Here is a 23578-nt window from a genome sequence, read left to right on the forward strand (position 1 = left end):
CCTTATGACCTTATTTAACCATTACCTCCTTAGAGGCCGAATCTCCAAATATAGTCACCTTGGGGGTTAGGGCTTCAACCTATGAAGGCGGGGGGGGGGGGGGGGTGCGGGGGATGACACAATTCAGTGCATAACAGCCCCCAGATGTGCCAAGTTCACGGTTCACCCTTGCTCTCCCAGGGCACGTGGTTCTGGATGTCTGAATGTGACGTTTAAGAGAAAAAGGAAAATATCTAGGAAGATATTCCAATTCAAAGGGGAAGGTTCTTAGAAAAGGGAGCAGAAATTCATCAGAGGCCACTGACTACCCCCCAACACCCCCCTGGGCCTGGGGTGGAGGAAGCCCAGAGTGGACCCCCATTCATCTGACTTCACCCCCGCCAAAGAACAGCACAGTTTCCAGTGTCGCAAACGCTCTTCCTCAAATATGTCCGTTTCTGCCTCAGTCTTCGTCAAAGTACCAAAGGTGACTTTATTAGTACACTGAGTTGGACATGGCCCCTTTTTTTATGTTCCGTTCCATGACTTCAGATCTGAACATTGAATAAATATATTTTTCACATATTTTCATGGGGAGAGGTGGCAGCTGACCAGAGTTTGAACAAAAACTTTGTGTCCATACGCCGCACCTTAAATTCAGGAAGTTTTCACCTCTACTCCTCCATGCTCCTAAGACTGAAAAAACCACCGCCCGACTCAGAGCTGGATGAGGCCCCTTACCCCTAACAAGAGGTTATTGAGAGACAAGCTTGAGCCTGGGTCCACCAGGCTGGGGATGAGGTGGTCTGAAGTTTAGACCCCACCAGGAATTCAATTTTAGCTGATCTCAGGGACACATACCTCAGCAACTAGCCTGTCCATCATCCTCAGGGTCCCCAGTTGCCCCACTTTCGGGGAGGCAGTGGCCCACGTAGAGGAGCAGCCTGCAGTGGTGCTTCCCACTGGTCACACAGCACCGCAATTGCAAGATGCACGCTGGGGACAAAGAAGACGCTTTCAGGCAATGACCCCCTGTGAGACCGGACAGGGCCCTCTTTCAGTAACTCCAGGTGCCATTGATTTTACTTCCTAAATGATCCCAAATGTGTCCCCTGCCCTCATCCTGGTCCAGACCTCCATTATCTCTCTCCCCCACAGGGGGAGAGAGCCAGTGGCCTCCCGCTGCCTGTTGACCTCCTCTCCTCCCCCCAGCTCATTCTCTACACAGCAGCCCAGAGAACCTTACACAACTGAACACAAGCACTCTCCTGTTCAAACACATCTCTTCCCTAAGACTCCCACTGGACTAAGCCCAGCCTCTGGTCGAGGCCCTGAATGGCCACCTCCTGCCCTCCTCCAGCCTCACCTCAAACCATCTCCCCCTTGCTTTCTAGGCCCCAGCCCCGGCCCAGCTTCTCTGAGTTCCTCTGTGGTCTTTCTCACTTCCCCTTCTGCCTCCTACCCCTCCCCAGGCTGGGTTGGTGCCTGAACACTTAGGGCTGAGGAAAACACAAGTCAGTTTGGCAATAGGAAGAAAATGGGGACCAAAGAGGAAGAAGAGAGAGTTTCATGGTGGTAATGGCAGGGGAGGGGATCAGAAAAGACCTCTGGGAGGAGATGGCCTCTCAGCCAAGCCTTCAGGCGTAGACCCAGTTTGACTGAGTGAGCTGTGTGTGCATGGGCATGGTGAGGGCCTTTCAGGAGGAGGGCACAGCCTGTTTGGGCAACAGTAAACATCGGGTGTGACTAGAGGGCACATATCCGGGGGGAAGGACGAGGCCTTGAATGCTAACTTCATTAACGTAGGCCCCAACTATGCCTGAAAATGCTTCCAATTTTACTTTTGCAGGAAGAGGAACTTTTTTTCCTTCTCCTACCAATATTTTATGGAATGCTTTCCATTGCCCAGTGCAAAGAGGAATCCAAGGATGAACCAGCCCTAATTCATGTCCGCCAGGCCAGTGATTTCCCAACCTGGCTAACAAACAGAACGGGAGATTTCCACACGTATCAAGTGCCAGGCCCCAAACAACACCTTCTTATCTTAGCAAAGACAAGACAGGCTAAAATTCTCAAAAAAGGGTTCACTAAACCAAGAGAAAACAAAAAGGATATAAACTTATAGAGGACTTGATGTATGAAATTAATGAGACTTTCCACAGTTTCCCAAATCTCCCAACCCAAAATGTCTCTGTTCACGTCCCCACCACTTCAGAAGGCTGCACACAAGCCCAAGCCCAAGCCCAAGGCCATCACCCTCCTACCAGCCACTTCCAGAGAGAATCTAGACCTTTTAGTGGTGAAAACTCTTCCTCCTCTCGTCCCGCCCTCCCTCCTACCCTCTCTCTCACCCTCCCTCTTGTTCTCACCCTCCCTCTCCCACATTCCCTCTCAGTTGTCTGTCTCTCTCTCCTTCCCTCCCTCCCTCCCTCTCTCCATCCCTTTCTCTTCAGTTTCAAACACGGTAGAGTAAGAGAAGGTGAGAGGATGAAGCATATTTTAACCAGAAATTGCCAACAAACGACAAATAAGATGCAGCCCTTCTCAACCAGATATTTCTAAATTCTCCCCCCTCTGTATTTCTTCTTTTCATCAGGCAATTACGTGTATTACCTTCTGTTATGGAGATTTGTCCTAGATTGTGAAATCCTTAAAACCTGGGTAGTTTTCTGGTTTATCTTTATCTTCTGCACATAGCCAGAGGCCGCATGAATGGCCGTCCAACAAAGTGGGTAATTGAGAAATGAGTAGCAAAATAGTACATTAACCAGAGAAGACTTTATTATAGTGGTTGAGAACATTCCATGCACAGATGCACTGCTAATTTCCCGCATTTAATTATCTACACAGAAATAACTTTCCTGGCATGTGTCCACCCCTATAGCAGTAATGACATTTTTATAACAAAATGTTAAATCGTGACCTCTGGAACTAATTTGCCTGTCTTTGCAATTCCAGATAACAGTTCACTGAAGCTTCATTCCTATACCAGTCACTCATAAAGTTACTATTTCCAGTGTCCTTTGTTCCTTTGTGTAGCTCCTATTTCCATCTGGAATAATTTTCGTTCTGCTTAAAGGCCTTCCTTTAACACTTTCTATAAATGTTGGAGGTGAATTATTTTAGCTTTGGATGTCTAGAAAACTCTTGACACACTTGCTGGCCATAGACTTCTGGGTTGACTGTGTGTGTCTCAGTATTTTAAAGATTTGTCCCATTGTCTCCTCACTTGCATTGTTTCCAAAGAGAAATCTGTCATCCTTATTTTTTGTTCCTCTGTAACATGACTTTTTTCTTTGGCTGCTTTTAAGATTCTCTATCACTGTTTTTACCAATTTAATTATGATGTGCTTTGGTGTAGTTTTCCTTGTGTCTATTATGCTTGGGGTTTGTTGAGCTTCTTGGATCTCTGGACTTAGAGTTTTCATCAAATCTGGAAAATTTTCTGCCATTATTTCTTCTAATGTTTTTTCTGTACCATCACACCCCCACCCCTCCTTCAGAGATCTACTTACAAATATATTAGATTGCTTGAAATTGTACCACAACTCATTGGTGCCCTGTTCATTTTAAAAAACTTTTTTTCTCTCAGTTTCATTTTAGGTGCTTTCTATTGCTATGTCATCAAGTTTACTATGTCTAATCTGCTCTTAATCCCATCTAGCCCATTTTTCATGTCAGACATCATAATTTTCATCTCTAGAAGTATGATTGGGGTATATTTTATATCTTCCATATCTCTGATTAACTTTTTTTTTTAAATAGGCTTTATTTTTTAGAGCAGTTTTAGGTTCACAACAAAATTGAGTGGAAGCTAGAGTTCCCATATTCTTCCTGCCCCAACACATGCACAGCCTCCCCCGCTATTAACATCCCCCATCAGAGTGGACATTTGTTACAATTGATGAGCCTACACTGACATGTCATCATCACCCAAAGCCCATAGGTTACATTAGGGTTCACTCTTGATGTTGTACATTCTGTGGGTTTGGACAAATGTATGATTTGGACAAATAGTGGACATGTATCCACCATTATAGTATCATGCAGAGTAGTTTCACTGACCTAAAAATCTCTGTGCTCCACTTACTCATCCTCTACTTCTGAACCAAGGAATATAGTTATAATAACTGTTTTAGTGTCTTTGCTAATTCTAGTATTTGTGTTGGTTCTGGGTAAGTTTCAATTGATTGCTATTTTTCCTGTTTCTTTTCATGCCTGGTCATTTTTTTTTTTTTTTAAAGATTTTATTTTTTCCTTTTTCTCCCCAAAGCCCCCCAGTACATAGTTGTATATTCTTCGTTGTGGGTCCTTTTTTAGTTGTAGCATGTGGGACGCTGCCTCAGCGTGGTTTGATGAGCAGTGCCATGTCCGTGCCCAGGATTCGAACCAACGAAACACTGGGCCGCCTGCAGCAGAGCGCACAGACTTAACCACTCGGCCACGGGGCCAGCCCCTGGTCATTTTTTTTTTTTTTTAAGATTTTATTATTTTCCTTTTCCTTCCCCAAAGTCCCCTGGTACCTAGTTGTGTATTTTTAGTTGTGGGTCCTTCTAGTTGTGACATGTGGGACGCTGCCTCAGCATGGCTTGATGAGTGGTGCCACGTCCACACCCAGGATCCAAACGGGCAAAACCCTGGGCCACTGAAGTGGAGTGAGCAAACTTAACCACTGGGCCACGGGGCCGGCCCCTCATGCCTGGTAATTTTGATTAGATACCAGACATTGTGAATTTTACCTGATTGAGTGCTGGATAGTTTTTGTATTCCCATAAATATTCACTTTACACCATGACCCTGAATCATGAGGTTTTCCAGTCTGACTGCTGGAACAGGCACTCTTCCCAATCTTCTGTGAGCTGAAGATGGTTCCCTCTCATCCATTGAGAAAGTTCTTTCCCCAACCTTGGGCCATTCCCTCACATGCATTCACCAATGAATACTCGAGGAGGAGCCTCTGCAGACCTCCAGGCTTTTCTCTCTCAGCAGCTCTCTCATCTCCAATAGGCTGCATTGTGAATTCTGGCCATCTTGGTGTCCCTGAACTCTTAGCTTCATGTTCTCAACTCAGGGAGTCCACTGGGCACCCCCAGGGTTCCCCCTCCCTGCACCTCAGCCTGGCAGCCAGACTTCCCAGGCAGGAAAGCTGAGGTGATCAGAAGGCTCATCTCCCTTGTTTCCCATCTCTCAGAGGGCACTGCCCTTTGTTGCCTGTTGTCCTGAGAACTGTTGTTTCACTGATTTTATCTTGTTTCTTAGTTTTTTCAGGCAGGGAGGTAGATATAGTCCTCTTTACTCCATCTTGGCTGAAAGCAGGATTCCACATCATTTAGGTAAATTATGGTAAGTTTATAAGATAGAATATCACACAACCATGAAAAGGAATGCCTTAACCAGTCACAAAAGACTACATAGTGTATGATTCTGTTTACATGAAATATCCTGAATAGGCAAATCTAGATATTCAGAAAGTAGATTAGTGGTTGCCTAGGGCTGGGGGTATGGGAGAATTGGGGGTGAAGGCTAAAGGGTTTGGGGTTTGTTTGGGGGGGTGATGAAACTGTTCTAAAATTGCGGCAATGGTCACAAAACTCTATGAATATACTGAAAACCATTGAATTGTACACTTTAAATGGGTGAACTGCATGCTATATGAATTATAGCTCAATAAAGCTCTTAGAAAAAGAAAAGAAATGCACTTGAGCTACCAGGCTTGGCAAAGGTCAATTTCAAAAACATGCCTGGGGGAAATCGGATGGCAGAAGGATCCTCGAGTACAGATAACTTTATACGAAGCTTAAAAACATATGAAGCAATTCTCTAGATTATGTTGAGGTATGCCTCTGGTCTGTAGCGCAGAGAAACGCTCCACATGCTAAAAGCAGATACTGGTTCCCTTTGGAACAACGCAGAGAAAACAAGGGCCGTGCGTGTTGACAAGCAAGTACAAGGCGCAGCAATTTTATTTCTAATATTTTATTTCTTAATTGTCGGGGGCAGAATCAGTCTCTACTTTTCCTTATGTCTAAGAGTTTTCTTACTAAGATTACTTGTCAGATAAAGCACTCAGCCCTGCCCCTGACGTCAGGGACCGCTCCTTTCCCGCGCCGCGCTGGGCTCCGACTGCCCACCGCCCATGCCCAAAGAACACGGGAGAATTTAAGAAACAATCTTTTCCTCTTGAAGCTTATTTTTTGCTTCCCCCGGAAAAATGCAACCTTCCTATCGCCCTTGCAGTGCTGTGTTTCCCCCAAACTTCCGAAAACCCCTGAAAAGCCTACCGGGCTCGTGAAAGCAGCCGCCAGAAGAACCTGGGGGTTCCGCGCGGCGCTGCTCCCCTGCGCCTCCGCCCGCTCCCCGAGCCAAGCTGTCACCTGCCGCTGCCACGAGGTCCCCCACCCGCGTTAGCGCAGCCGCCCCCGCCGCCTCCAACGACAAACGCGGGGCTCATCATAGCCCCCACCTGCAGGCCGCACGCCCACCTCGGAGCGCCCCGGGCAGTGGCTGAACAGCTTTATCGAAGCCACTTTATCCTCTCGCCTCCAGGGGGCGCCCTCCCTAAGAGCTCGCTTTCCACCAGCCTCACGCAGCCCCTGGGACTGAGTCAGGCCTGGCCCCGGGTACCAGGCGGGGAGCCGAGAGCGCAGCGCAGCGCAGCGGGCCAGCGCTGGAAGCCGGCTGCCGGCCGGGGGGGCACGCGTCCCCAGCCCGGCTGCCCCGGGCTCTGCACACACCGGGCTCTGTGCGGCTCCCCGGCCTGTGCTCCCGCCCGCTCCTCCGCCCGGACAGCTCCCCTGACCCCAGCTTCTCCCTTTACTACTTTTTAACTTTTAAAAACTATGAAATGGGGGCCACCAGGTGGCGCAGCGTTAAGTTCTGCGTCGGCAGCCCGGAGTTCGCTGGTTGGGATCCCGGCTTGTCAAACCATGCTGTGTGGTAGGCGTCCCACACATAAAATACAGGAAGAGATGGGCACGGATGTTAGCTCAGGGCCAGTCTTCCTCAAAAAACCCCACAGAACTGTGAAATGTCACCTCCATAAAGAAAAGCATATAGAACAAATGGACAGTGTGACAAATCATTATAAAGGGACACCTGGGTAACAAGCAGGCAGATCAAGAGACAGAACGCCTACCTCTTCTTTTAAAAACCCTTACAAATTATGAACCGTTTCATACAAAGCTCAGAGATTAAGCGTTCGCAGACGCTCCACCAAGCTCTATGAAACTCTGACGGGTTTCTTTACTTGAGTTAGCTTTTTTTTAAAGAGGTGAAACATTACAGGTGAAGCCAACCTTTCAGGTACCCTCTGGGTCCCGGGTCACTCCCTCATTTCCCAGAGGTAGCCAGCGTGCTGGCCAGGCCTCGTCACCCCTGCAGGTCTGCGCACTTGACACGAAGTTCGCCTCGCTGAGCGCCGCGCAGCTCTGCTCGGCAGCGTCATCGCCACACACATCTCCTTCCGCATTGTGCTTCCCCCTTAGCGTGGCTTTGAGATTTGATCGGTTTTGAAACAGGCAGCTCTCTCCCAAGGTGCAAGCCGGTGAACCTGCATTCCACTGCAGGAATTCACCTCCACTTCTTGATCCAGTCGCCAGTGGAGGACATTCGGGTTGTTTCCAACTTGACAATTTGCAAACAACGTGGCAATGAATGTTCTTGCTTGTGTGGCTCTCAATGTCACAGCTATGGCTTTCTCCAGCAGTGAAAACTCTGAGTCGTCAGCATCCCAAAGGGTGCTAAATTGCCTTCCAAGGGAAGGGGGCCAATTTACATTCCCTTCCCTGCTAACAGAGACTCACTGCTTCACGTCTCAGTAAAATGCAGTATTAGCAGACTTTAAAGGTGTTGCCAGGCTGGTGGTGGGACCTACTTATTCTTTGGATCTCAAAATTAGATGTCTCCTCTTCCAGGAGGGCTTCCCTGGGCCCTGCTACCCCTCTAGAAGGAGCCAGCACCTCCTCTGTGCACCCACAGCCCTGCGGGCACCCTGACCCCCACCATCCTCTGTCCCGTAATTGTCTGCTTACAGACCTGCCTCCCCCATGAGACGAGGGTCCTTGTTTGCACCTGTTTCCCACCATCCTCCAGAGTCCCCGACTTGTAGTCAGTGCTCACTAAATGCTCACAGAGAGAATTAATCAGTCCAGCCTTCATTTCAGGGTCGTGACCACAAGTGTACTAGAAAAGCCTGCAGCACAGGGTCTCTGACCTTAGTAGGGGCTCAAGAAACATCCAGGTATCCTGCGCGTGTATCCACACCCTGGATGCTTCCAGCAGGGGATACATTTGGGGGCCTGCACGAGGTTCTCCAGCTCTGCCTCTGCAACATGCTGGGCAAGGTCAGGAGGGTCGAGGGAGGGATTTCAGTGTGGGCCCTAAGACCACACAAAAGGGGTCAGAGAAGGGGCCACACTCCAGGAGCCAGTGGCTCTTCCTGCTGCTGCCGCAACTTTCAATAGAATTTCCTTACAATGGTAATTACTGCCTTTCATGTCATTTGATTTTAATTTGTGTCAAGAACTGGGGCATTTGACATTCAAATTCTCTTTTTCATAATTTAAAACCACATGAGACCCACTTGCCATTCATATCAGCCTGAGCCACTCATTTTCCTGCTGTCGAGCTGGCTGATGGCCTAAAGCCCACAGCAAGGGAGGGAGTGAAGAACTCTGCTGCCGGGTCTGGAACCTACTCCTTGACTTGAAATCCGGGGCTCTTCATCCACTCCCATCCCAGGAAAATTGTGTTCCCTTTCTACAGGATTCCTGGATTCCTAGCCATGGTTAACACTTAGAGCATTGTTCTGAGGCAGACTTGCATGAAGACAAGTAAATGTTCATGGAGTTCAGAATAAGTCTTAGATTTCCTTAGGACTTACTGTGTGCCAGGTTGCACAGAGTGTTCTGTGCACGGCCTTATAACAACCCTATAAAGCAGGTACTGTTATGCACAAGCTACAGGTGAGGAAAATGAGGCTCAGGAGGTCGAGTAACAGCTGGGGGTGGGGCAGGCAGGTGTAGACCCACATCTGACTCCAAGCCTGCCTCCCACGGTTTGAGGTTTGGCTATCAGCACTGCCACGTCCCGGCACACACTAGGCTGGGCATGAATATGGGTCTAATAATAAATAGGGGCATTTGAAACCTGAGCCAGGGTTTAAAAACAACCTTTTGGGTTTTTTTCAAACAGACCTTGTTTCCAAACAGGGCACTCAAGAACAATTAAGCTAACAAGATCCATTTTTAATCCAATGCAATCAGCTTATGAAGTGCATTATTTTTAACTTATTATTGATGCAAAGTACGTCTAATTGGCTTTGTTGTTTCTGAACTCATGATTTAAAACCCAGGAAGTGGCTCAGAGGGGCCTTGCCAATGTTATAGATGGCAGGTTTCTAACAGGCTGTGGCCGGCTGCAGTTGCCTTGCTCTTGAACTGAGTTCCAACCCTAGGCTGGGGCAGTGAGCATCCATCACCCAGCAGGAGGACATCAACTTCTGAGGTCCCTGAGCTTTGGTCACCTGCTGCTAATGCCACAAGGCAGGACTACCACTGCTTCCACCTCCTCCTGAGCCTTGCTCCTCCCCTAGCAGAGCAGGGGGTGGGGAGCAGAGAGCAGGGGCAGGACTGTGCTGGTGTAAGCACTCGGCGGACACTTCCTATTCACTCACTCGCTGTGCTCAGTTATCACCAGTTACCGACCACCCACTGTGTGCCAGGCTCAGTGTGAGCCTGCAGTGGGCAGAGAGGAGAAGGAGCCAGGCTTCTGCCCTACAGGAGGAAGGAAATTGGGGAGACACGTGGCTGCGCCCTCTAAGGACCTCTGTGCGACCCCCGCCCAGCTCTTTCCCTTCTCCAGCCTCAGTTCCATGTGAATCCATGGAGATCCCCACTGGAGAACCATGTTCTCCAAAGGTCCTTCCAGCTCAAAGTCAGCCTGCCTGTGCCCCGTCCTCGCTGCCCTCCTCTGTCCCTGCCTGCCACCCAGGCTCACCTCCCTTCTTCCTGGGACCTCTGAGGACCAGGACAAGGGACCCATGAGCTCTCTCCCTGACAGCTCCTGAGCAAGCCCAGGAGACTGTGAGAGACTATTCATCTCTGCAGGAAAAGTCACAATGGAGCCCCCACCCAGAGCCATTGGGCAAATTCCTCTCAGAGCCTCAGTTTGCTGATTTGTAAAATGGGGAGTCTAACAGTCATTTCCTCACAGGGCTGTTGTGAGGATTTATTGCAGGCAACAACTCAGTGAAAGCATCAAGCACAGTGCTGGACCCAGAGTGTCACTGTCACGAGCTCTTGAGCCACACACAGCGAATGCTAGATCCTGCCTATTATTGAGTGACAGCTCCAAGTGATGCCCATTGAGCTTCTGGCACTGGGCAGGCACCTGTTCCATGAAGGAATGTGTGAATTCAGGAACAGAGCCCAACACTGCTGCCCCACTGACAGCTGTTAGTCTCCCTTCACAGAAAGCAACAGAAATCAATAGAAAGCTAAACTCCACTCTAGGAAGAAGAAAAAGACAGCATAGACAACAACCTTCCCAAAAGGCTTTTGGCTTTGGACGGTGCTTCATGTGGGCTGAGCAGCAAATGTCAGGGCCTTCAGAGTATGTACTTCACAGCAGGGAAAGAGAAAAATTGGGGGTCTTCTTAAGGCCACTTAAGCAGCCTGATTTGGGGACTAGTGTTAAAGTCCCAAAGACTTCAATCACTGACACCACAGCTGGTGAGGGCTGAGTTCAGTCACGTGAGAGACCCAGGGAGCGCCCCTGTACCCCAAACCTCATGGGTCCAGCCTGACCTCAGCGGAGCTGACTCAGGCAGGCCCGGCTCCCACTGTTTGGGGCCCTTCTTTGCCCTCCTTCCTCTTCTCTGGTACCAGGTTCCATGTTTTCAGTTTTGTACATCTCTCCCTCCCCAGCCCCAAGGGGATAAGAAGGTGCCTTGGAGGGTGGTCAGGACTCAGAGGAACCAAAGCCAGCTCTGCAGCCTCTAGGCTCACACACGGCAGTCTGAGGTCACCCTCTGGGCACAGGAAGGGTGAGGAGGGAGCCAGAAGTCTCATGCAGCTTGGAGGGGGCCAGGGAGGAGGCAGAGGAGCAAGCCTCCAGCCTGCTAGAATGAGGCCACAGGCAGCAGTGGGAAGTCCTGGAGCCCACGGGTCCCTCCCACCCAGGCAAATAAACGCCACACCCCCCCTGTTTCCTGCTATTAAAACCTCTGGAAAACAGGGTCCTCCCAGGTCATAGCCGTTATTCACACCTTAATGAGGAATAAATTGGGGAAATGTAACTGGGGAAATGTTGTGATGGATGCCGGGGAATGGGGTTGAGATTTGGGGCAGCCCAGAGACCCTCTTAATGCCGGGGGAGCTGTCCAGATGTGTAACCTGCCCATCTCTGAGTCTCTGCAAAACGGTTCTCCAGCACCTCCTTGCTGGAATATTCCCCAGAGACAAATGACACATGGTAGGTCAAGAACCCAGCACTATACCTGGCACAAAGCGGATCCTCCCAGGGTCTGGGCGCCTCGTCACAGCGCCCGCGAGCCGGCCGACCACCACAGGGAGCTATAGCCAGGCCCGGCTGCGGCCTCCCTCCCGCGTGCCTCTTGGGATCACCGATCTTTGTCAAGGTGCTCCGGCAGGGGTCCCAGGGGCCAGAGGTTGAGACCTCCCCCACACACGGGCGGGGCCATGCTAGCTGGTGACTTTCCCTTCCAGGGTGTGGCCTGCTCAGAACAGCATTTCCCTGCTTCACCAGGATGACTGGGCAAAATGCAGATTCCCCGATCTCACCCAACTGGCTCTCAATCCTGGTGCACATTGGACCCAGCCAGGAGCTTTACCAACACTGATGCCCTGGCCTCCTCAGGGACCACCATCTTATTAGACCGGGGGCTGCCTGGGCATCGGGTTCCACTGTACAGTCAGGGCCGAGACCTGCTGGCTAGGACTTGGCAGAGTGGACACGTCTTAGTGAACTACACGCTGAATTTGAGAGCCACTGCCTTAAAGGGACCTGCGGTCTGGGCAGTCCACTCATTCACCCTTCATCTCTGTAGCCCTGCCCTATGCCCCCAGGCCTTTGGGTGCCCTCATAAGCTGGCCCATGGAACCACAGGGTGGAATCACTCTGAACCTTTGGTTCTTTACCTTGCTCTTTTTGATTTCTTGGCCCTGTACCACTTTCCACATCAGGAAAGTATTTAACCAGCTCCCCAGCTGCTGGGCCTTCTGCTCGCTTCCAGTTTTTCCCAATTAATCCACACAACATTTCCCCAGGGAAACATTCCAGGTGGGCTTCCGGGGCCAGCCTCCTGGGGCCTGTGGGTGAGGTTCCTCTGGGTAGCTCTGCCTGAGAAGGGGGATTGCTGGGGCAGGGGGTGGGTACATTTGAAGTTTTAACTGAAACTGCCAAGTTGCCCTCCTGCTGTCCAGTCAGACCCGGGGGTTCCAATGTGTTGCTGGTGGGCCTGCTGTCCCAACATGTTTCATCCTGTCGAGGGATGGGGACACAGTGGCTGCTGTTTACTAAGCATCTGCTGTGTCCTGAGCCCATGGGATGTGCTTATAGACATCATCCTGGTGCACAAGCAGCAGCGTGGTTATTCCCATTTTACAGTAAAGGAAATTGAAGCTATGGGAGGTTGTCACTCACTGAGGTCACACAACTAGGGACATGCTGGATTTGAACCCAGGACCATCTGACAGCAGAGCCCACGCTCCTGCCCCTAGGCTCTCCTGCATCTGTGTCACTCTGTCCAGCACTGTGAGGTCTGGCACACTTCAGGTAGGACGCATTGCTCCAGCTAGCCCTTGTAGTGGGGGCCAAGCTCACTGTTCTCTTTGTACACCTACTTGCGCAGGTGGGGGGTAGGGGCAGCCTGCCTGCTTCTGGACCCCAGACCCCAGTGAAAGTGTGCCTCTGGGCCCAGTCACAAGAGGCATTTCCTGAGGCCGCCTGGCACCTCACCAACTCTTGGAACAGGCCTGGAGCTGCACAGCCTCCCAGGCAGTTTGGCAGTGTCCCCAGCAGCTACCTCCCCATCCCCCAGGCTTTGCCCAGCACCATGGGGTACGCAGCATCAGTCCTTAAGGGGCTCCCCAGAGCTGGGAGCTCCACAAGGCAGCAGGGATTAATGGTCCCATTTTACAGGTGAGGGAACTGAGGCTCAAGGAAGAAAGAGGAAGAAACTTGTGGTGGTTACACCCTGTGTGCCTAGTATAGTGGAACTCAAACTCCAGGCTCCTGTTTCTGGGCACATGTTCTTTCCACTACCCTCCACTGCCTCTGGCTGATAAATTACTTACTCCCCCATTGCACTCAGGAAACTGAAGCTCTGTGAGCAAGGCTCGGCCTTGGAGCTGCAGGAGGATGCTGAGAGGTTCTGAATGCAAACACCAACCATATTTGTGTTCTAAGCCCATTCTGGACAGCCCTGGGGAGTTCTTGGGCCTGTGTGTATAGCAGCAGAGGTAAGGGACAGGGGGGCCCCTCCCATAGCCCCAGTGTCCCCCAGCACAGCTCTGCTATGTTGTCTGTCTCTCCCGCCTGACAGTGAGCCCAAGGGGACAAAGCCCCATTGCTGGGATTTTCACTCCTGTAAGCAGAGCAGGGGTTCAACAAAAATTTCCTGAGAGGACGGAATGCGGACAGGGGAGGAGGGCACTTGGTGTCTCTGGGGAGAGTTCAGCCCCCCATCCCCGCAGCCCCTTCCCCTGGCCAGCACCAGCCCTACCACATCTGGCACCTCTCCAGCTGTGGAAACTTGTACCTCAGCCCAGAAAAATGAACTTACTGGAAGTCTGCTGCTTGGCTGCCAGGGCCAGCCAATCAGGCACTGGGGGCGCCTCACCCACCTCCAGGGACAAAGGGCTGGGGCTGGACCAGACAGGCTGGTAGGTGAGCCCTGCCCGAGGCTGTGCCCCAGAGAGGTGACAGGAGCAGCAGGAGAGGGGCCGGGAGGAAGAAATGGGAGGCAGAGAGTGGGAGATGTTGCAGGCGTGGGAGGGAGAGCCACTCGCGCTCAGGGGGACACCGGCCACCTTCAGCTCTTGCAGCCAGTCTCCTGACTCTCAACGGGCACACTGGAGCATGGCTCTCCACCTCCACCAGCCACTCAGCATTCTCACCCTTTTCTCCTACCCTGTTCCCCTCCTCTGCCCCAGAGGTAGGCAAGGGCTCCCTGTGAAATAGGTTCTAGAATTCAGACACAGACTCCTCTGTGGCAAGGACAGGAATGAATAGTGATGAGATGTGGAGTTACATCTCGTATCACCTTGCCTTGTCCCCATCCTACAGAGAAGGCAACCAAGGCTTCAAATGGTTAAGTGAGACGCTCACGTCTTTCAGCTACTCTGCAATTTGAATCCAGATCTTCCTGAAGCCTGAGCTGTACTTCCTTCCTCTCCTCTCATCTCCCCTGAGTCTGGGCAGCCTCCAGGCCTTTGCTCATGCCTTCAGCCAGGCCTTCCACCTCTCTGTGCTTCTAGACTGGCCCCTCACTCTCCTGAGACAATGTGCAGCTGGTCCCGCCTCCTCCATCACCCCACAGAGACTTCCGGCGCTCCCTCAGCCACCCAGCAAAGTCTGCTTTAGGCCCAGGGCCCTAGAGCCAGAGGAAACCCATAAATACAAACACATTTGCATGAAAGCCCCAGAGTCTGCATCTGCAGCTAACAGCTTCATTAGCTCCCAGGACAGAGCTGCCAGAAGTGCGAGCAGGGGCCACCAGCTTCCAGGGACAAACATGTCCCAACAGCCAGGTCCGTACCATTCGGTGTTTATTTAGACACACAAATAAAAGAACCTGGTTGTTTAAACAGCTTGTGCTCCTTTTTTCTTTTGGTCATATATATATATATATATATATATATATATATATTTTTTAAAAGATCAACACATCACTAGTCCCCATATGTTTTTTTCTCTACTGAGCAATATATACAGCCTATTATATATATATATGTGCATATATATATATATATATATATATAATATATTTTTTTCAATAGATAACTACATTCAAGTAACGAAACACAGGATTTACAATTTCCCTCTGAGGGCAGAGGAAAGGCAAATTCACACACAGTTCACAGAGGAAGTACCATAAGAGCCCAGCCAGGCAGGAGCCAAGGACCCTCCTGGGGACGATAAGAGGGCAGCAGCAGAAATCACAACAATCACACTGTTGCTTATGGTGGGCGGCTGACAGGTGCCGAGGAAGGGGCGGCCCCAGCCTGCTCTGTCTGGGCTGGGTGGGCAGACCATGCTGGCTGACCCAGGCTCCCTGGCTGGGATGGGTTGGGCGGCATGTCTGGGAACCTCACTTTTCCAGGAGCCTCTCAAATTTGGGGTTCACGAAGGAGAAGCCAGCAAAGGCTGCTTGGTCCATGGAGTCAATGAGGTTCTTGTCGCTGTAGGAGAGGCGTGGCTTCTCGTTCAGGAACTCCTGGTCGAAGTTGCTGTAGTCTCCAGGGGACTTCTGCAGGCAGAGGGCAGGAGAACATGAGTGGGACCCAAGGGGCAGCCTTCCGAAGGTCCCCAAGTTTCCAGGGACCGCTTCCCAACACCTCAGAATCCCCGTTGGGCTGGGCCAGGCCGAGCTGTCCTTATTAAGAACAGAAGAGAGTGTCTCTCCCAACAGCCTGAGTGGAGCTCCGGCTGGAAGGCAGATGCTGTTTCCCCAAGGGAATGAGGGAAGGCAGCAGAGGACCCTGGGCCTGCTGAGGAAAGGTAGGTATCGTCCTGAGCAGAGTTCTGGCAAACTACAGTCCATGGGCCAAACCCTACCCGCCACCCATTTTTGTAGGACCCACAAGCTAAGAATGGCTTTTACATTTTTAAGTGTTTAGGAAAAAAGTCAAACAGAGAATAATATTTCACAACATGTGAAAATTAAATGAAATTCCAATTTCAGTGTCCACAAATAAAGTTTTATTGACATACCACACCCACTCATCAACATATTGTCTATGGCTGCTTTGAGACCATCCAGCCGGCAAAGCCTAAAATATCTACTATCAGGCTGTTCACAGGAAAAGTTTGCCAACTCTCTGCTTCTGAGGATATAGTGAAATAGTAATAGAGAGAGTGCTGAAGCTGGTGGTCTTTAGGCCAAACTGAGCTGGCAGGTACGATCATTTTGACTAGCACTGGATTTTAATGGAATTTAAGCCAATTATTTTTAAATTGGGCAATTTCACATAAAAATCCAAGTATCTGGCTTCTTTTGAAAACTAGCAGAGGAGAGCAGCCTTGGGCCCATTTCCTGACATGTCTCTGGGTGCTGACTCCCAGCTGCCCTCTGCCTGGCTCAGTGTCCCCAGCCCTCCCACGTCCCACTTCTCGGACCCACCCCATTCTCTGCATCCTGGGTTCCTGCTGACAGACCCTCCCAACAACCACTGATCATGTGTGGCCTTGTGACATCTCTCATATGGTTGTCTTATATCAAAAATGATCATCAGTGTGCAAGGTTCTTATCTTTCTGTGGAGCCAGGGCCCCTCCAGCTCTGGGACCGGGCCTCCCATGTTGCAGCCCAGCACAGCGCTCTACACCCAGCAGGCACTCAGCATTCCTAATATTTACTGGAAAACGGATTGGAGGGAGGGAAGGGGAGAGGGAGGCCTTAACTCTGATTCCCAAAGCATAGTCCCCTGCATACAACGAGTGTTAAAGAATGTATGTTAAAGGATGGCTGGTGCCACAGTTCCCAATGTTTGTTGAATGACTAAGTAAGGAGAGAGATGATGAGAATACAAGAGTAGAGGTTGTGAATGAATGTGCCGGGGAGGTCAGGGAAGCAGGTTTGCTGAAGAGAGGAGAAGGAGAAAGCACACAAATGATGTGAGAGAGAGGCAGGGCAAAGGAGGAGATGCCTACCCCAGAAGGCAGCAGGGGGCAACATTGAGTGGGTGGCCCCCACCTGAGTGGGATCACATACCACTTTGGGCTTGAAGGGCGGCTCCACCGCACGTTTCTCCAGCAGAGTCCAGTTGATGGTCTTGAAGAAGGAGTGGGCTTTGATGTTCCCTGTCACTCCCAGCCTCTTGGTTGGATCCCTTTCAAGCAGCTGCAACCCAGCAGGGGCCCCAGTTAGCACCAGAGGGCTGTGGGGGACCAGAGCCTCAGCAAACCCCAAGCAGTCCGGGGGGCTCAGGCAGGCCCAGCCCAGCCCAGCGGTGTGGCCTGGGGCCTCTGGGGTGGAGGGGAGCCTCTCTGGCCTGCTGTGCTCCCAGGTCTCCCAGGGACAACAGGTGTGGCCTGGGAGTGCCAAGACTCTCAAGCAAAAGCAGAGGCTGTTCAGTGAGTGCCTGTTCTCTGCCTGGCACAGACCTGAGCATCACACATTTATGTTCTCTTCCTAAAAACTCTGTGAGGCAGGCTCTCTCATAATCGCCATTGTGCAGATAAGGAGACAGATTCAGAGTTTCGTCTCAGATCTGCCTGTCTCCTGACCCTCAGCTTGTCATCACCTACCAGGCTGAGTCAATTCAAGGCCCTCAAATAGGAGTTCCAGGGAATGTGATGAGAGAGCGATCCCCCTCAATGCGTTAGGATAGAGCATCAGGAGGCTGCCCTTCAGAGACAGGCGGCTCCCAGCATTCCCATGACCCCATGTCTGCTGGCCCCTGCCCCAGCCAGCCTAGCCCAGGGTCTCCCACCTTCTCCAGAATGTCCTTGGACTCCTTGGTGATCCAGCGGGGATAATGTGGTGTGTCCATACGGATGGACTCGAAGAGTTCATCCTCATCGTCACCGTGGAAGGGGGACTGACCAATGAGCATTTCATAGAGAAGGACTCCAAAGGACCACCAGTCCACGGAGAACGAGTACTTCAGGCCCTGCAGGATCTGGAGTAAGAGAAGAAGAGCAGGAGCTGAGAGGGTCTCCTGAGCATGAGCCCTGCCTGGACCTCCTCCCCCTCCTGCCTTTGGCTTGGACACTGCTGTCCTTGGGAAGGCCTCCCAGCCCCACTCTGTTGAGACAAGGTGTCTGTCTGCGCTTGTGGCCGGGAGGGTGCCCACTCACCTCGGGGGCGATATAGTCAGGGGTGCCGCAGAAGGTGCTGGCCTGTTTCTCCCCGAATATGTTCTCCTTGCACATCCCAAAGTCGGCAATCTTGATGTGGCCATCCTGGTCCAGCATCACATTGTCCAGCTTGAGGTCCCTGAGGGGAGGAGATAGGAAAGGAAGTGGGCAGGGGCCAAGTGCCCTCCTCCCCACCAGCTTCCATGTCCCCATTTTCAGCCCTGTAAGCCTAGGACTCTCCCCAAGGGGACCAGAGAATGAAGAAGAGAACAGAAAGCAGAAGGGAAAAGATGCCAAAGCAGGTGCTTCTTGCAAGCCACCTACTGTGTGCTACATGCTGGACACATCATCCCATTTCCCGAAGCAAAAAGCGAGGCTCAGAGAGGTGATGTCACTTGCCCAGGGTTACCTAGCTGGTCAGCAGTGGAAGTGGCCCTGGGCTTAGGTTTGTCTGACTCCACAAGGGCAGGGACCATGGCTATCTTTATGCAGTTAGTTGTTGGAGTAGATAGTACATGGCACATGGTGACAAGTACTAAAAAGGAGCAAACAGCACACAGTCCATCTTCCACTAACCTTCACCTAGGCCCTCCCTAGACGAGTCTGGGCACGGACAAGCACATTACAATATACATCTCACCCCCAGGTTTTAAAACCTGAACCAATATTAATTCAATACACACTGTTGCACGGATTGCTTTTTCACTTGACAACACATCTTGGCATCATCCCACATCAGCACACAGAGCACAGCCTCAGCCTTTTTGATGGGTGCATAGTAATCCACTGTAGGATGGGAATGCCATTTCTTGAGAATTTACGGAACCAGTCCCTATTGGTGGAAGCTTAGACTGCTCAGATGGGACTTCAGAGTGAGACTGATGGATCCAAGGAAAGGAGACACTGTCCCAGTCAGGGCTGCACTCCGGCCAATGGTGCCGAGTATGGGCAGTGAGTTCCCAGTCCCTGGAGCTGTGCCAGGCTAGGCTGAGGGGCCACAAGGAATTCTAGCAATGGAGTAGGAGTTTATGCAGATACCCAACTAAGGACTGACTCCAAGTGGGGATAGGGCTGTAGCTGGGCTGAGCAGGTCCCACTCAGAGCATTTTAGGGGGTATAACGGGATAGAGTTTCTCATCCTAAAAACCCCAATGCCCCAAGCCCACACCTGTAAATGATCCCCTTGTTGTGTAGAAACTGTAGTCCACAGATTATCTCAGCTGCATAAAACCTGAAGAGAGAGAGCAAGACAAAGTGTTCTGGGATTTCCGAGACCAGACCCTGGTTCTCCCCAGGCCCTCATCCCCACCCCCAGGGCAGGAAATGCTGAAAATAACTCCATGGACAACTTCGGGCTGATCAAGCACATCTTGTTTCAGGCAAGTGAGGGCTGGCAGACAATGTAGACAAGAAAATTATGAAGGAAAGCTCCAAATAAGCTAATCCTCTGTCATAAGAGTGTATGTATTTATATAGACATACATGTGTGTACACAGACACACACAGAGTTTGAGCGGTGCGTGATAGTTTGAGGGCCACACACCAGAGTCCTGTGTTGTGTAGGATCATCATCTATGAGGCTGTCCTGGCCGAGGCCCAAGGAGGGGACAGGACTCGGCATGTTTGTGCTATGCTCCCAGCCAGAGCTCACCAGTTGCCCATGGCTTCCCACACAGTGGGGACGGCCTCGGCTACCCCAGATCTCTCCAACCCCAGCTCTAGCCCAGGCTGGCTTCTTTGGGGACAGGGTCGAAGGGATGGCAGGCAGACTGGCAGTGGGCTCTTTCCCCCACAGGGCCCTTGCGTACGTGGCACGGTAGAGTTCAAAGCGGCCTTTATCCTGGATGTGGTACATCAGGTCTCCCCCGTTGAGGAACTCCATCACGAAGAACAGGTGGTCCTAGGGTGGGGAGGGTGGTAAACAGAGGCACAGGAACCAGCGAGAGGCTCCTTCATTGAGGGCCGCTGGGGGCAAGCCCCAAGAGGAAGCAGGGGACCACTGTGCCCTGGGGACATGAGGAGAGGAGGATGGCCCTGCCCTGGGAAGTCTGAGGACGGGGACACAGCCCTGCCTTAAGTGGTCAGAGGAGGAAGACCAGGCCTTGCCTGAGTGAGAGACGTGGCCTGGCCTGGGGGGCTAAGGGAGGCTGTGGCCACAGGGGCAATGACAGAGGGAGGGCCGGGCACCTTGGTCTGGAATGTACATAAGAGGTGGGTGAGAAAGGGATTCTCCCAGGCGAGCGCCAACACCCGCTTCTCCACCATGGTACACTCCACGTCATCATCAATCAGAACCACATCCTTCTTGAGGGCCTTGATGGCGAAGAACTCCTTTTTGCCCTTCAGCTCTGCAAGCAGCACCTGATGGGTGGGCGGGACTGCTGAGCAGGAAAGGGCCGGGCCAAAGACCAGGGCAGGACCCAACCAGGAGGAAGCAGGTAGAGGGGGAAGGAGGTGCCCCTGGGCTCCCGGGCCCGGGTCCCCAGGGCTTCCCCAGAGCCGTGTGGCCTCTCACCTTCCCGAAGCTGCCTTTGCCCAGGACCTTGTGGAAGGTGAAGTTCTCAATGTTGCATCTGTTGCTGCCCTCCCAGATCTTGCCGTAGGTACTGTGGTCTGCCCAAGAGACAGCACTTCAGTCTCAGGCCTCTGTCTGCCGAGTGCCCTCCTTGGGGCCCAGGGGTGGGCTGGGGTAAGGGGCCTCAGAGAGGAAGGGGCTCCCTCCCCATGGGTGGTACCTCCTTTCATGTCTCACTTGACAGAGGAGGGAGGCTAGGCTCCATCCTGAGCCCCTGTGGGGAGATAGGGCTTTCCTGGGAGAAATGGGCCTTAGCTTCACCTGGGGCATCATCTCCAGAGACTCCTGGCTTCTTCTCAAAATTCTGGTAGATCCCGAAATGCTCCGGAGGCCCAGACTCCGACTTCCGGGTGGGTCTCTGAAAGGGAGGTGGAGGTTAGGGGGCCAGACGGTCAGTTATACCATGTTCAGGACTTCCAGCCCAAAGGGGGGACCCCAACCATCCATAACTCCATCCGCAATACCAATGGCGAACAGCAAGGGCAGAGCCTGAGAGCCCCAGGCGGTGTGCCCACGTATGCATGTGCGCACACACACACACACACTCCCAGGGCACAGGGATACCTCAGTGGTCTGGAAGGCACTGATTGCTAACAAGAGTTTTATAAATCGGACACCACCTTCCTAACCACTTAATCAACAGATTTCTGTGTTATTTTCATTGGTGATTGATTCTAGAATTTTACCTTAAAGTTTTGTGGCATCCCTCGAGCCTCACCCACACCCAACACACACACAAAACACACACACAAAGGCTCTGAGTTCAAAGTGCTCCGATCTTGTCCCCTAGGTTCACCCTCAATACAGAAATGCTTCAGTAACTAATATCCCAGGAGAGCGAGTCCGCCACCCTCTGCTGCCTAGTTCGTGAACCGCATCTTCCAGGAGTGGAGTCTTGGATATAAAAGCCCCCATTGTAGTTTCCCAGGACTAGGTGTGAGCTCCGACTGTCCCCTGACCCTGCCACCCGCTGCCCAGAGTTTCCAGGGCACCTGCCCACCTGGCTGACTTGGTTCAGTGCCTCAGCCAAGAGCTTCTGGTTGATGCCACAGAGGTTGGCCACCTTCTTCTGGCACTTATGGTGCACGTTCATGCCACAGTCTGCGGGAGAGAGAAGCAGGCCATCAGGGTCCCTGTCCAGGCCGGGCCAGGCAGGCAGCCAGCAGGCTCCAGGAGAATTGTCCCCCTCGCCCCCGGCCCAGCCAAGGGCAGAGAGGGGTGGAGGAGAGAGCAGGAGAAAGGAGGGCTTTGGTGGGGTCTGCTGGGTTTCCTGTCTTTAGAAAAAGTGTATCCAAAGCCATCATGAGTACTTCAAATCTTTCCTTATTTTTTATTTAAAGAAGAAAAATTTTAGCAGAAGATATAGGACCTAATTCTGAACCCTTCAAAGAATGTCTGGGACAACGGAGACAAGTCACTTTTCCTCCAGGGGCCTCTTGTTTCTCATTAACCAGTGAAGCCTGGGACAGGGGAGGGGTCGGTGAGGACCCTTTGCTGAGCGACTGCTAGTGTGCAGCAGGCCTTGGCTGAGCACCTTCTGCCCTCAGGCCCCTCAGTATCTCTCTAGGTCCTACTCTACTCTTACCCTCATTTTACACTTGAGGACACTGAGCTCAGAGGGGTAGGGCCACCTGTCCGGTGGTCACACAGCAGATAAATGGTAGAACCAGTCAGGACGGTGGGGAGGGCTCACCGAGGCCTCATCCATGTGAAATCCCCAAGAGAGGGGGCAAAGGCAGCATTAGTCAGCTGGCGTTTACGAGGTCCAGGTAAGTAGGCACCAGCTCGGAGCACCCTCCCACCCCTTGCCCAGCTCCCAGAGCTGGGGGGCACGCACCTTCACACTTTAATCCCTGCTTCACCAGCCCCCAGAGCAGGCTGCCACAATGGTCACAGAAGGTGGGGCTCATGTAGTTGTAAACCTTGAACCGGTGCGGCATGTCAATGTTGAAACGTTCTTTCTGGAACTGTGGGAGTGGGGGAGGTCAAAGGTCGAGGATCACATGGCAGCTCAGCTCCTGCCTCATCCCCTAGCTCTCCCCCAACCCCATGCAAGGCAGGACGCCCAAGAGACATCCACTGGGGACTGGGAAATCCAGAGGTCCAAGGAAGGACCAAGAAAAATGGGGAGGAAGGGTGAGCCCCACAGGAAAGGGGTAAGGAGAACCCAAATCCCTCCCACCTAGCCAAGCCCCCCAGAAGCCCAGAGCCCTCCCCTGGGCCCAGCCTCACTATGGTGTCCCGGCTGTTGGCCGCGGTGCCAGTGCACCGACCGATGATCTTGTCGATGCATTTCTTGTGGATGGCAGCATTGCATTCTTGAGGAGGCACAGGCCCAGGAGCCACCAGGAGGGGCAGAGTCTGAGCTGGCGCCTGCTGGTCCAGTCCAGCCCTCTACACAAAGCCACCGTTCTCCCTGACCGCCCACACCCTCACCCCAGAGGCCTCGGGCTCAGAGCTTGATTTTTCTCTCCTCCTGCCAGCCCTCGCAGGAGGGGCCTGAGAAGGATGGGCAGGGAGGACAGACTGATTAGGGAAGGTTCCAGGAGTCCTGGTGGGCAGGCAGGGGGGCAAAAGTGAGGGGCAAGGGGTAGTGCAGTGAGAGGAGTGGAGGCAGGGGAGCCCCCCTCACCCTCTTCTCTGCCCCAGGACCCCAAACAGCTCCTAAGTTCCCTCTCACATTCGTGCACACCGACAGATGCACCCCAACAGACTCCTGGACATACATACACAGCACGGGTAAGAATGACAAGGCTTCTTACACAGAATGCTACCACGTGCCAGTCACACTCAAAGTATAGCTTTACATAGCTTATCCCATTCGATCTTCACAATGACTCTATTGTCCCTATTTTATAGATGAGGAAACTGAGGCACAGAGAAGTTAAGTAACTGCCTAAGGCCCTACAACTAGGAAGTGGTAGAGCTGGGATTCAAACCCAGGCAGTCTGGCTCCAGAGCATGCGCTCATAAGCACCAGCCCA

General features: G+C 52.1%; 1 protein-coding gene across 6 annotated transcripts in view; it reads right to left on the reverse strand.

The window, feature by feature from the left end:
- Positions 1 to 127: 127 nt before the first annotated feature.
- PRKCD (protein kinase C delta) overlaps positions 128 to 23578 on the reverse strand; it is a 43987-nt gene continuing 20536 nt past the window's right edge. For 3 of the 6 annotated variants that reach the window (XM_046667806.1, XM_046667787.1, XM_046667815.1), the window contains 13 exons: positions 22827 to 22912; positions 22432 to 22561; positions 21595 to 21695; positions 20772 to 20952; positions 20535 to 20632; positions 20207 to 20380; positions 19828 to 19919; positions 19188 to 19250; positions 18020 to 18158; positions 17653 to 17841; positions 16932 to 17060; positions 15315 to 15469; positions 128 to 975 (listed from right to left, as the gene is read on the reverse strand). In XM_046667806.1, coding sequence (XP_046523762.1) covers positions 867 to 975; positions 15315 to 15469; positions 16932 to 17060; positions 17653 to 17841; positions 18020 to 18158; positions 19188 to 19250; positions 19828 to 19919; positions 20207 to 20380; positions 20535 to 20632; positions 20772 to 20952; positions 21595 to 21695; positions 22432 to 22561; positions 22827 to 22912 — 1646 coding nt within the window. In that variant the 3' untranslated portion in view covers positions 128 to 866. Of the gene's footprint in view, positions 976 to 14963; positions 15470 to 16931; positions 17061 to 17652; positions 17842 to 18019; positions 18159 to 19187; positions 19251 to 19827; positions 19920 to 20206; positions 20381 to 20534; positions 20633 to 20771; positions 20953 to 21594; positions 21696 to 22431; positions 22562 to 22826; positions 22913 to 23578 lie in introns of those variants that run through there. The other 3 variants (XM_046667811.1, XM_046667792.1, XM_046667801.1) reach the window with 3 other exon arrangements.

This window comes from Equus quagga, chromosome 1, assembly GCF_021613505.1.
Source record: "Equus quagga isolate Etosha38 chromosome 1, UCLA_HA_Equagga_1.0, whole genome shotgun sequence".
NCBI classification, from domain to species: domain Eukaryota; kingdom Metazoa; phylum Chordata; class Mammalia; order Perissodactyla; family Equidae; genus Equus; species Equus quagga.